Source organism: Caretta caretta, chromosome 9, assembly GCF_965140235.1.
Source record: "Caretta caretta isolate rCarCar2 chromosome 9, rCarCar1.hap1, whole genome shotgun sequence".
Taxonomy (NCBI): Eukaryota; Metazoa; Chordata; order Testudines; family Cheloniidae; genus Caretta; species Caretta caretta.
Genome location: NC_134214.1, coordinates 36492064 through 36506490, shown reverse-complemented (window position 1 = coordinate 36506490; position 14427 = coordinate 36492064). Strand labels below are relative to the sequence as shown.

The following is a 14427-nucleotide window of genomic DNA, read 5'->3' as shown; positions in this document are numbered from 1 at the left end:
TTTCAAAAATTCTGAGTCTCGATCTTTTTAAGAACCCCCCGATAAATGCACCACTTTGTTAGCAAATGATCCAAGAACTCCCGGAATTCAGGAAACCGAAGGGGAGACTATCACTTCCACTCTATTATTGCCCATCTCTTCTCCCTGGGTTCGGGATTCCTGCGTGGTCAGGGGGAAAACCCTGTGGGGACGTCTGCAGGAGGACAGTTTCTCCACCAACCTTATGGAACTTGTGTGGCTAAGTAAATGGTGACCCAGTCAGTTCCATCTTACTCATCTTTCACAGCTGAGCTGGTTAAGGGGTTCTGTTCTAAGCAGGGAGCCTACAGGAGTTGTGCTCAGAAGGAGCCAGAGGAAATTGGGTCAGGACAAGGGCCCATGGAATGTGAATAGCTCTGGAATCCATAGATTTTTCACAAGATCCACTGGTTTGGGGAGGCAAAGACCTTCCTTTTCCCATGAGGAAGAGAAGGGGCAGAGAATCTCAACCCCAAACAGAATAATTCATACAAAGTTCTGTGAGAAAAACCCCAAAGAGTTTCCTATCCTTTCCCTGGAAATAGCCAACATAAGGATATGGTCTTTAAGCATTAGCATGCCTGAATTTTACCCCAGAGAGTAAAACATACTATTACTACAGCAGCTGCTAGAGAACATTATTATTTAACAAACCAGCAAACAAACCAGAGAGTGAACTTACTCTAAAATGCTGAAAAAGTCCGCTATCTCTGTGAATGGAGCTCTCTGCCAATAGGAAATCAATGTATCTGGAACCAGACATCAAAATGTAGGAATTTAGCAATTATTGGAAATTGAGGGCCAGATCCATAGCCCACTGAAGACTGTAATAAGTTTTCCCTTGACTTTACACTAAGTTAACACTGCATGCTTCTTTTGGCTGCATGTAGAGCATGTGCGCGAGAAGCCCCCCAGCACAGGTTTAATAGCAATGTAGACAGTGAGGCACAGCTTAGGCAAGTAGAATACACCTGCAGGTGTGGATCTGTACCTGAGTACATACCCTACATGGCTGTCTACTCATCCAAACTGTGCCTTCCCTCTACACTGCAATTTTTAATCTTGGAGTGTCCCATTACGCAGGAAAAGACTCCAGCAGCAAGGAAAGGCTCTGGCAGAGGCGAGGAAGCGGGGAAAGGCTCCTGCCACAGGGAAGAACTATGGCAGCTCCCTGCTGCTGAAGCCTTTCCCCGCTGCAGGGGAAGACTCCAGCAATGGCAAAAGGCTCTGGCAGCAGGGAGGTAGCAGGCTGTGAGCCCTTCCCTGTTGACTCCCTCCTGCCAGAGCCTTTCACTGATACACATAGCTGTGCACCACAGTGTGGACACAGCCGGCTTGTCGCTGCAGCGTATCCCACATGCCGCTGAAAGCAGTGTGTAGCATAGACATAACATTAGTGAGGCTCTAAGGATTTTATAATATTACAAGTAAAAAAGTGCATTTTGGGGATTTTTTTTTACCTTCTGAAATTGTTTTCATAATGTGAAGGAAACACATAAGAAGGCTTCTAGTTTCAGCCTGATCTAACTTGTCGAAGCGAAGAGTTGATCCAATCAAAGACAAAGGTCTCACAATCTGCAGAATTGGAAACACACTGGCTTACTGAGTATCAAGACAGACTTTTTAACTCTAAGAATTGTTTTCAAGTGTTTATGCATGTACCTTTTCACAGGTGTCAGTTCTCTCACTGTTTTTTTCACTGGTACTTGGGTTAGACTCAAGACTTGCTAAGGAAGCTCTGGAGTCAGCATGGTTTGCTGCAGAGATAGCTACTGATGAAAAGGCTGTAATCAAAAGTCACGGCAAACATGCTAAAATAATGTGTATGGGTACAAAAACTAACAGTAATAATGGAAAACCAAAAATATGTTGTATATAGGATGGACAGCTTTGAACTGTCTACCTCTGTCATGAAGTTACTGGTGACTACATTTGGTATTGAAAACATGCAACAAGTTGAACTAAAATGATACACTTTTGCTGTTATTCATGGCATTAAAAAAAAACTATTACTTTTTATGAAGGCCTGATCCAAAGCTCACTGAAGTCAGTAGAAAGACTTTCACTGACTTCAGTGGGCTTAGAAAGGGGCCTTAGATGAAGTAAACAAAGTAAGTTGTGTTTCTTCCCCTCCACTATATTTTGAAAATATAAAAATGCTTGCCTTATTAAAAATTCACACCTGCAGTACAGCATGTAATGACTTCTTCAGAGCATGACTTTTTGATGTACCTAGCATACATTGTGAAGAAAGTGGCAACTCCCCATTCCATGAGGTTTTAGAATTACAGGAGAATCTCTGTAAATATTTTTAAAGCATGAGGCAATTCCAAGAATACATTAGGGATTAATAAAACACTAAATGCAAGGTTGGCATCATCACGAGAGGCAGTACAATAAGAAAACCAAGAAAAGTAGGGTAGCTTCAGAAGAAAAATAAAATGGATCCAAAAATATGGGAAAGGAGGAGAAACACAGGATCGCTTGTTTCACTGTATATCACATAAACGGGCTAATGATGATATTCTCGATGCAAGATACGTTTCAGCAGAAAGCACAATGGGGTGAAATAACACGCACAGAGATTTTTGTGTATCAGCACTTCTTTAGTACCTGCTATAGAGTTCAGGACATCTTTGGAAAAAGATGTATCCACAGAGTTTGCATGTTTCATTGCTGTTTGACTCTGAAATCCTCCCGCAGTGCTCAAGTCATCCCTAGATCCCTGCATTTCAAAAGTGGGCAGAAACAAGAACTCAGCTATATAATATCACTTTTTACAAACTCAAACTCAGACTGTTCATTAATTTTATAATTACAGTACATCTGATCAGATCGCTTAGACACTGAGCTTAAAAACCTACTTTCAGCTGATTAGACAAGGCAGTCAGAAGAGATCAAGGCTTACCATAATACATTGAGTAATGATGTGCAATATGAAACCTGCTCATAAGCAGAGTTGCTTATGACAGATCAAGTCTAAGAGTGTGTTTGCTTCTTAAACCACTTGCCTAAGTGTCAGAAAAAAGGGCATTTTAATACTACTAGCAATTATCAAGTGAAACAGGTTCGTTTGCTGGAAGCTGAGGAGGGCCATAGCTTCTGCAGATACTTGCTTCTATTTTTTGGAGATTGAATATGGCCATATAAAGAACACATCTAATCTCCTTACAGGCAGAGGCAGACCACAAGTGCATTCTTCTAAACAATACTCCTACCAGGTGATTTATAGAGTAGTGCTAAGCTAGATTCTGATCTGTGCTACAGATCAGGTGTAAATTCCAAGAAAGTAACTCCAGATTTCTACCTGAGCAACTGAGATCAGTATCTGGTCCATTGTGATTAACCTGAGATGAGGCAACCCCATTTCTCAGCCACTGATATTTGGTCAGTGAATGCTGAATAGAGATCAACCAAGATTAAAAAAAGCAGCTCTCAGACTTCTCTCTCAGTGCTTCATATCACATCTTTTTAGTATGTTTCCCACAGAACAGATCTTGAACTGCTAATGGACAGCCAAGACCCTGATCCTGCTCACATTCATGCATGTGTTTAAACTTATGCATGTCAGTGTTCCCACTGGCATCAAAGGAATACTCCTCTGCATAATGTTAAGCACATGCACAGGTGTTTGTAGGCTCAGGACTCATGGCTGTACTGAAGTGGTACAGACTTCCTGCCAGGTCTTCTGCTTCTCAGGAGCCAGAGCAGCATCACCACTAGAGGCATGCAAAACCAACACTGCTTTTTATGAACCTGAACTCATGGGTGTTGTTTGGAAAGCTGCCACTAAGGCCAACTCAGCATGAAACACCCTGCAAATCTCTCTCCCTTCCCCACCCTCATCTCACTCTTCATTCCCATAGTTCTCGAGATGTATCCGCTCCCTTCTTGATTGTGTTTCTGGAACTCTAGTCTGAAAATCTTCAGTCCCATTGATAACTGTGGGTGGCCTCTCCTTTTGTTAATGCTAGAGGAAGTAAGGGATATCAACAACTACAATGATTCATATTAAAGTTCTGAAAAATTGCATTAAGTTACCTGATTGGATGTATTTATATTGAAAAGAAAAATATCCTTCATGTAAATCCTTGGGAGATTGTCCAAAAGCATGCCATAGAGAGGCATGTACAGATTTGCTATTTGTGCCTGTTTATCCTAAGAAAGAGAAAAAAATACAAAGAAACAAATCATTGTAAACTGGGGAGCGAGTAGTTTTCAAATGTATTTCACTGCATGAAAATATCAGTGGAAAGAATAAATACCACACTTACCTTATCTGCATATCGATCATCAAATGAATGTTTTGCCATTAGGTTTTTAAGCACAGCCAAGGCTAAGTGCCTAATATCCTGGTCCTCTTGCAGTGCATAGCCAACCTCCCGAAGCAGCAACCCAATTAAGAAATGTTTATGGCAAAATTCATTGGTCAGGGTGTATTCTGGAATATCTGGATCAGAACAGACAAGGATCTCATTTTATTTTTAAATGAACTATGTTAACATACATTCCAGAAATAAAGATTCTGACAAAAATTCTCCAGGCAGGCTTATTAAATTGTTTCACATCGGAGTGACCCATCTAACCACACACCTGCGATATACAGGATTTCATAGAAGGCCAAATCCAATTTAGCTCATGTGTGAGTTTCAAAACAAATTAACAAACATCAATAACAAATATTTCTTAAGATCATGCAAGTTTGTATAATTTATAAATGAATGATGATTTACACATATTGTTCTTCCCATCTGAGGTTCAATCAAACATGGAATAAGCCTTCAAACACATAGCATCAAGTATTATCCCCATTTTATAGCTGAAGAAACTGAAACACAGAGATGGAAACATCCTATTGTGAGATTATTTAAATGACTCTCCCAAGGTAACACCACAGTTCAGTGATAGAGCTGGGAATAAAACTCCTCATGCCTAATTTTATCTATTCACTGCTAACACTCCACGTGTAGCACTGTAAGAAATTAGGCTCTTACCTGATGCGTGATATTCCTGTGTTGATTCTGAAGATGTCACAGAGTCTTGATTTATCATGAATAAAAAAGAAAAGAAAAAGCAGGAATTATGCATTTTTACTAAATCAAATTTATGACATTATGATGATGTGTGAAAAATATATTTGATTTTCTTTCTCTCTTCTGATGCTTAATCCAAAGCCCATCAGATTCAACAGAAAGGGTACTATTGTGCTTTAGAGTAAGATCTTGGATAATTGTCTATTTCGTTTATAATGGATGCATGATAAACATAGGGTTTTTTTAAATTCAGTTTGGCATAGTAGAATAGGTAACTATGAGATACATTTCAGTTTTTTTTTTAACAGAGTCCTCTCTATACGCAGGCGAGATTTTCACACTTCACATTTGCCAAGTTACCCCAGCCAACAGCTTTGGATAGCAAATTCTTGCTGAATAATGTAGAAACCAGAAATCATGGTGTTTGATCCACAAGATATACATTGGCAAAAGTGACTTTGGCTGGGGGCAATTCAACAAAATGTGACTGAAATATCACTCCTCTCCTAGTAAAATATTAATGCAGTAATAATGAATAATTAATACTTTACCCTCCTGTAAAGCCTGCTATGTTAAAGTCTCCCAACAGTTTACCAACAGAAATGCATTTAGCTTCACCACAGCTCTGTGAGGGAAGTACTACATTATCCTTTTGCTGATGAAGAAATTAACACAGAGACAGGAAAATACTCATGGAGGTACCAAGTAGCTCCTGCCTTCCGTGGGAGTTACACTCATGCTCAGCACCCTGCAGGATCAAACCCTAAGTGACTTGCCCCAGGTCAAACAGGATGACTGGGAATAGAGCCTCGGGTGAAATCCAGGTTTCACTAAAGTCAACAGCAAAACTGCTCAATCATGCCCTTTAACCACAAAACCAAGACTAAAGAATTTGTTCCAGATGTAAAGGGGGGTGGGAAGATGCTCCTCTCTTACTCTGTTTTGCAGAAATGGTTAAGGATGCATAAAAGACATGGAGATTAGACAGTGCATCATAAGGCCTCTTCTGCCTTAAAAGGCAATTTATTTGTGGCCTGAAGGTGACTCACAGTTGTCAGTATACATGTCTATAAGAGAGTTCAGTAAGGGGGGGGGAGGGAAGGAGTAGTACTGGCCACAACTAGGAGGCCACACTTGGACGGGAGGGGAACCCTTTTTCCCTAACAGGAACACCATACAGAGTTTAGCTTTGGAGAGCAAGTATCCTCAGCCTATTGGCAGTGAAACCTACATTTCAGAACTACAGGTTGTTGGGGATCTACTCCTCCCCAAGGATAATCAGCTCATAATATTAGGGACACAATGGCTTGAATGTATATTCACCAGATGAACAGGAGCAGAAGAGCCTCCCAACTCCCCGAGTTACTGCTTATGGAACCTCACTAACCCCCAGCTGAAGAGGATAAAGCTTCCATCCTCCTTCACAGCTTTAACTTCCTTCTTTTCTGTTGCACCTGCTCTCAAACCTCCTCCCAGTTTCAGATGTCTCGTCTTGCGGTTCCCATCTCTCAACAGATTTTCAGTTTTAGTACTTCTCTCTCTGCAAGCACCCTAGGTCACTAAACCAAAATTTCCATTAAATGACCCACTTTATAACTGGATTTGGATGCATATTTGGGATGAACAGAAACAAAGAAAGACCTGGAGAAGAGCTCTGTGTAGCCCGAAAGCTTGTCTCTCTCACCAACAGCAGTTGGTCCTATAAAAGATATCACCTCACCCACCTTGTCTCAGAAATAAACAGACGTTCACACTGGGAGATCTATACTACCCCTTGTTAACATCACAACTATATCCTATTCTCTACTTTCATATCTAATGTCTAGATGTTATTCTTGGAGAGTCTATAGTACTACCCATACTAATTGGCCTGAAAAATATATGACAATTAATACACTTCACAAGCCAATATGTAAGGTGAGTTATTACCTGGAATGTTTGCAGATCGTATGGGCAGGCACAGAGGAATAAAGTGTTCATGGTGACAAACTTCTTGAAGAAAGTCAAATTTGTACTGATGTAAAATCTGAAACACCACAATATTAAATAATTGGTATGGACTTTAATGACAACAGGAAACAAGGTTAAAAATTACATTAATATTTCTCTCTACCTCAAAATCATTCACATCAGCCACTGAAAACTAATGGTCTGTTATGTAACGCTATAGTACAGAATAAGATAAAAAACTTGGTTCCCCCTCCCCCAAATGTTATTAAAGGCATTTGTCAGAACCATGCTTGCTTTATTTTTATGGATTCCTGAAATTTAATTTCACACAGATTCTGTATGACTTTAACTAAATGTTAAAGCAGCTGTCACTTTAAGACCCCACACTGGCTCCCTTGGATGGCATATGCTGTTACTTAAACTCTTAGTAGGTATGATGTATCACCTCCATTTCACATAATTCAGGGCTGTAGCAATCATTTCAATAGTCTGTATCATTCACTGGCCCAGCACCCTGTGCTAACTAAAAAACAACAACATTACAATGATTTTGTGTGTTTCCTTTCCTCCTCACTCTTTTTATGAACTGAGTACCATGCTTCGGTAGTATCAGGCCTGACCCAAAGGTCAGCTGAAGTCAGTGGTAAGTCTTTTCATTGATTTCATTGGGCTTTGGATCTGGCCCATATTGCTTTTGATAATACACATCATCAACTCCAGTCATTACTTCCAGTTGGTAATGGGAGGGCTGCTCATTAAAGTGTTTTAATGAGCATTGAAAGTATAACAAAGTTTATACAAAGGGAACTATACAAACTATAACAAAGAGAAAAACTAATTCCTATGTTGCTGTGTGTGTGCGTGTATCAGAGCATTTTAATAAGAATGAATACTGTTTAGCAACAATATTTTGCCTTTCTATAGCACTTTCCTATCCAAAAGCTCCAATTGCTTTGCAACTGTTAAAGAATTAAGCTTTGCAACTCCCATGTGAAATAACTATTCCCATTTTACAGATGGGAAATTGTCTTGCCTGAGGTCCTACAAGGAGTATTTAGATTCATTTCCTCTTCCCAGAACAGTGTTCTAACTCATAAGAAACTGCTTCCCAGGATGCAGTAGGACCAATTCATCAGAGCAACAATAAGCGGATACCACATCAAACGTCCCAGTATCTGCATGTATCTGTAAAGGCCCAAATCTTGCCCCTTTTTAAAGGGTGGAAAGGATCCATGTCACAAGTGCAGTCTTTTAATTTCTGCTGGGCAGTAGAGCTAGGATGCCACAAGCACAGAAAAGGGTCTAGACCAAAAAACCTGGAAACCTTTTGTGGCTTATCTGAACTTTTCAGGACCTGTTGAGTCGAGCTGGTAAGGAACCTTCCATTGGAATGATCGTATCTCCATGATGCACCATGGTCATGGTCAATCAGCCACAGAACTGGGCTGATAAAAGAGAATGGGGGTATGAGGCACCTGAACTAAAACTCCAGTGATGCACCACGGCAGCTCAGAGGAACACAAATAAACGTTAAAATGCAACATTACAATATTTCTGAATCCAATTTTTTTAATATTTTGGCCCCTATTCAGGATAAAACAAACGTCAAAATATTGAAATTTTCAATGGATCAGTTCAAAGGGAACTGTTTAGATGAAACCGTTGAGTTTCATCTAAACCTAGAACAAATTTACTTGGTACAATGTTATGTACTGACACAACCACATGTATTATTTCTTCAAATGGCTACATGTACAGTTCAACTTTCTAGAAGACTGGGATCAGCAAATTTTTCTGTAAGTAAACAAGCAGTTAAACCAAAGTACGCAAGCCAATGAAAGCTTAACATTGCTTCAAAACTGAATGACTGGCTCTTGTTTTGCTCTTTAGTTACAAAGCAAGACAAGCCAAGACACTGAGGATATTTTAGTATTTCCTCAAAGTCATAAGAATCTTTATAACTCATTTTATGTATATTCTTTTTCATCGGCGTCAAGTCTGTTACATTGGCACATCTGTCTTGGCTCCTCATTGACTCTACTTTCTACTGGCAGACTATTTGGAAAGGACGCTATGCTGTAGATATCATACATACATTTATCTTTGAGGATGTGCTAATTTCTGCTATACAGACTGACCAATCTCCGATAATGAACTGCTCAGTTAGCCATTAACTGGAGGTTTTAATTGAACATCTGTTTTTGTTGCTGAAGGCAGTTAGGACTGAAAAATGTGGAAACAATTTGCAGCTTTTATAGAATTCTTTGCAGATTTATGATCTTCATGTATAACACAATAACCAAGGGCCTGATTCTGCAGCTGTTCCTCTGATTATGTGAGAGATCTGAGTACAGCTTGATGTACAGTTAAATAAATTGTGAATAATTTCACAATCAAAGGCACCAAGTTTGGTTCTTTATAATTCATAGGGTCATCTTATTCATTTAGATCACTACTGATATTTGTGAAAAAATTCATGAATCATAAAAATTTCACAAACTTTTGCCAGATACCAAGAGTGCTCTGTTTATTATTTGCTACTATCCTGCATATGTTTCTCTGATCCAAACATGGAGCAGAAACAAAACCATCTCACTTATGCTTCTACTCATACCACATAAATAGTCAAGAGTTGACCAGACCAGTTTGTGATTGAATCACCCATATTTTGAAAATTATTGGTAAAGCTATTTCAGTGAGTGTTTACAATTACATTAGAGGAAAATGAGCATGAAGTTCACAAATGATTCATTAACTTAAAATAGGGCTAGTGTCCTGATCTTGGAAGGAGCTACACATGGGTTGACCTCTGTGCATCTACATATCCCCACTGAAGTTCAACTGAGTTCTGCACAGACATAGGAGTCCAGCTATGTGAAGCTCCTTGCAGGATCAGGACCTAAATTTGTAACACAATCTTTATAGTAAATAATTTGATCAACTCTACTTCTGAGCATGGAGTAACTACAGAATGGATCCTAAATTGTTTCATCCTGAAAATACTCTGCTATCAAGTCCACTTTAAGAAAATATAACTCATACCTTGTGGTCTCCTGGGCCGAACATGCTTACATAGTTGTTGACCATCTTAAATACAAATCCACGATCCATAAATGTAAAACAGCGCTAAGGAAACAAATAGAATGTTTATATTTGTATATCTACTACCAATAACACAGGGCTAGATTTACCAGCACAATCTGCCTGCGTTGTGCCTCTCCAATGATGTGTGGCATCTGTAAGTCTGGGTTAAATGACCAGTGATGCCTGCTTTATAGTTGCCTTGTGTCACCAAAGTAGTGCAAAGCATCCAGAGCACAGAGTGAATCAGGCTTGTCGGACTGTTTAAGAAAACAGTAGTGATAAATAAGTTAAATATTTCATTTTTAATGGGATTACAGGCTGAAATTACTACCATAGTGTACACATAATTAGGAGTGAGTTTATCTGAGGAAATGGCACTTCAAATACTGTAGCACTCAATAAGGGGAGGTAGCATGTGATGAAAGTTGACCTACTTTCAGAGTAGCAGCCGAGTTAGTCTGTATCCGCAAAAAGTACTTGTGGCACCTTAGAGACTAACAAATTTATTTGAGCATAAGCTTTCGTGAGCTACAGCTCACTTCATCGGATGCATACAGTGGAAAATACAGTGGGGAGATTTTATATACACAGAGAACATGAAACAATGGGTGTTACCATACAGACTGTAACAAGAGTGATCAGGAAAGGTGAGCTATTACCAGCAGGAGAGGTGGGGGCTGAGGGGGGGGAACCTTTTGTAGTGTTAATCAAGGTGGGCCATTTCCAGCAGTTGACAAGAACAGTGTGGGGGTGGGGGGGAAATAAACAAGGGGAAATAGTTTTACTTTGTGTAATGACACATCCACTCCCTGTCTTTATTCTATCTATTCTTTTATTTCTATCAAGCGTTCTTACAACTACAATACCCACCTGCTGAAGAGTACCCAGAAGTTACCTACTACAGGACAGGCCCAACGAAGAAAATAACAGAACGCCACTAGCCATCACCTTCAGCCCCCAACTAAAACCTCTCCAGCGCATCATCAAGGATCTACAACCTATCCTGAAGGACAACCCATCACTCTCACAGATCTTGGGAGTCAGGCCAGTTCTTGCTTACAGACAGCCCCCCAACCTGAAGCAAGTACTCACCAGCAACCACACACCACACAACAAAAACACTAACCCAGGAACCTATCCTTGCAACAAAGCCCGTTGCCAACTCTGTCCACATATCTATTGAGGGGACACCATCATAGGGCCTAATCACATCAGCCACACTATCAGAGGCTCATTCACCTGAGCATCTACCAATGTGATATATGCCATCATGTGCCAGCAATGCCCCTCTGCTATGTACATTGGCCAAACCGAACAGTCTCTACGTAAAAGAATAAATGGACACAAATCAGACGTCAGGAATTATAACATTCAAAAACCAGTCGGAGAACACTTCAATCTCTTTGGTCACTCAATTACAGACCTAAAAATGGCTATTCTTCAACAAAAAAACTTCAAAAACAGACTCCAATGAGAAACTACTGAATTGGAATTAATTTGCAAACTGGATACAATTAACTTAGGCTTGAATAAAGACTGGGAGTGGATGTATCATTACACAAAGTAAAAAAAATTCCCCTTGTTTATTCCCCCCCGCCCCCACTGTTCTTGTCAACTGCTGGAAATGGCCCACCTTGATTATCACTACAAAAGGTCCCCTCCCCCCCTTAGCCCCCGGCTTTCCTGCTGGTAATAGCTCACCTTTCCTGATCACTCTTGTTAGAGTCTGTATGGTAACACCCATTGTTTCATGTTCTCTGTGTATATAAAATCTCCCCACTGTATTTTCCACTGTATGCATCTGATGAAGTGAGCTGTAGCTCATGAAAGCTTATGTGCAAATAAATTTGTTAGTCTCTAAGGTGCGACAAGTACTCCTTTTCTTTAAGCTGACCTAAATATTTGCTTCAAAGCAACGATTCTTGAATCCAGCCAAACAACTCACTGACTATGAACTAGGCAGGGGTGAAAGTTAAGTTAGAGGGCTTACCGCTACGCCAGAGTCCTGAGCAGGGAGTATGGCCTCAACCGGAAGAGGCGTGGCCTTAACCAGAAGAGGCAGGGCCTTAAATACCCAGGCCCTTTAAATCTTGATTTAAAGGGCCAGGGCTTCAGCTGCGGTAGTGGCAGCTGGGAGTCCAGGGCCCTTTAAATCACCCCCAAGCTACCAGCTGCAGAGGCGGCTGGGAACCACGGGGCTCAGGGGCGATTTAAAGGGCCCAGGGCTCCAGCTGCCGCTACCGCAGCGGAGCTCCGGGCCCTTTAAATCACCGAGGAGCCCTGGGGGCTCCCGGCTGCCACTGCTACCCCGGGGTTCTGGGCTCTGCTGTGGTAGCGGCTGCCGGAGCCCCGGCGCCCTTTAAATCCCCACCTGAGTCCTGCTGCCCGAGCCCTGGGGTGGGGGTGGGGGGGGCTCTGGCGGGGATTTAAAGGGCCCTGGGGCTCCAGCCGCTGCTACCGCCCCGGCCCTTTAAATCCACTCCGAAGCCCTGCCGCCCCTACCCCAGGGCTTTGGCAGAGGGCTCAGGCGGCGATTTAAAAGGCTCCAGGGCAGTAGCGGCAGCTGGCGCTCCGGGGCCCTTTAAATCCCTGCCAGGGCCCCACTGCTGCTACCCCAGGGCTCGGGCAGCAGGGCTCAGGCGGGGATTTAAAGGCCCGGGACGGTAGCAGCGGCTGGAGCTCCGGGGCCCTTTAAATCCCCACTGCAGCCCCACCGCTGCTACCCCAGGGCTTTAAATTGCCATCTGTGAAAGTCGATCCCGGTAAGGCACACAGGCTCTTACCGGTATTTTCACCTCTGGAACTAGGTTGTCTCTCTGGGAGCAAATACTCATGTTATTACTCTACGTTATGATGAGAACAGCAGCTTGATGAGGCCAAATGGTTGGGAGCCGTAAAGTTTATTATAATGCTCAAGCCAACAAACAGTTTCTGATATTCTTCCCCAGAGTGGGACAGTCTTACAGGGTCAGCAAGGACTGTAATCCTGGGGACCAGGTCCATCACCCAGATCACAGTTGCTCTTGAACTGTACAAGAATAAAAACCCCCAGAGTGTACAGTACATGGCATTCAAATCTGGCTGCTACAAAATCTGGTCTGGAGATGTCAAGCCATCTCTTTAGTCTACATAATTTGTTATGGAAGATCAGAAAAAAGCAAAGACCAGATGATTCCAATTGTAGCATAACACTGCTTAATCGCTTGTTCAAATATAGAACATGTAAAAGTAACAGACAGAACTGCAATAGTAACACAAGTGTAATACTGACATGATACACTGGCAAGCAATGTCACCCTCTCAGTGATGTAATGCACTGGGTAAATAAAACTCATGCCAGCTAGGATAACACCAGATAAGGTTTCCACACAGCACCTGAAATGGAGACCATTTCAGAGGACTGCAGATCTATTATTTATTAATTAAAGTGTGCCGAGAGAGACTATATCCTCTGTATTGCTGCTTTTCTTGATAAACTTCACAGGAACAATTTATTTCCTGTCAATTTTTTCCAAGAGCTGTGTTTCAATCTGCCTCAGAGAGATTCACCCGTTAGTCTCAGTCTATGTTGTACAGGACACTCTATATGTCACTATGTCACAAGGTTTTTTTTGTTCCTGTCCCCAGCTGTCCAGTTATGTAATTGACCACACTGTGTCCTAAATGTTAATTTTTCCCCACTGCATAGTTAATCATGAGATCACAGCAGATATTGGAGAACGTCCAAATGATTGAGGGATACAGGAAAAAAAGGAATCTTATTGCTACTCCCATCCCATATGGGAGCAACAAGAGGAAAAAAAAGTAGGCATGAATTGGTCTATCAAGTGAATGAAAGAATGCTGCAAAACCCATCCTTGGGCAATCAGAGAAAAACTAGCACAAAGGCAGATAAACTACTTCAGATTGCTTTACTTATCCAACACATACATTAGAGTAGTTTTCAAAAGTGCTTAAATGAGTTAGGCATCTAACTCCCACTAAAAGTCAATGGGAACTGGGCACCTAACTTACTTAGGCACTTTTGTTAATCTCATGAGGGGGACAGATTTTTAAAGGTATTTACATGCCTAAAGATGCAGACAGGTGTCAAGTAGGATTTTCAAAAGCAACTAGGCACAGAACTCCCACTGAATTCAGTGACTGACTTTCAATGAGATGTGAGTGCCTAAATCACTTCTGAAAATGGGACATAGGCACTGCTGACAATTTTATACTGTGCTCACAACAGCTACTATTTAGGTTCAACAGACAAAACTGATGAGTGATTGTGATGGCAAAAGTCATTGTTGAATTGTGAAAAAATTATCATTCATGACTGGAACACATACAACTTTTCCGG

The 14427-nt window shown here is 41.3% G+C and overlaps 1 protein-coding gene across 5 annotated transcripts in view; it reads right to left on the bottom strand.

The window, feature by feature from the left end:
• DOCK10 (dedicator of cytokinesis 10) overlaps positions 1-14427 on the bottom strand; it is a 201307-nt gene that overhangs the window by 51675 nt on the left and 135205 nt on the right. For all 5 annotated transcript variants that reach the window (XM_048863538.2, XM_048863544.2, XM_048863551.2 and 2 more), the window contains 9 exons: positions 10044-10127; positions 6981-7077; positions 5013-5057; positions 4293-4468; positions 4060-4176; positions 2632-2743; positions 1681-1802; positions 1479-1593; positions 701-767 (listed from right to left, as the gene is read on the bottom strand). In XM_048863538.2, coding sequence (XP_048719495.1) covers positions 701-767; positions 1479-1593; positions 1681-1802; positions 2632-2743; positions 4060-4176; positions 4293-4468; positions 5013-5057; positions 6981-7077; positions 10044-10127 — 935 coding nt within the window. The remainder of the gene's footprint in view (positions 1-700; positions 768-1478; positions 1594-1680; positions 1803-2631; positions 2744-4059; positions 4177-4292; positions 4469-5012; positions 5058-6980; positions 7078-10043; positions 10128-14427) is intronic.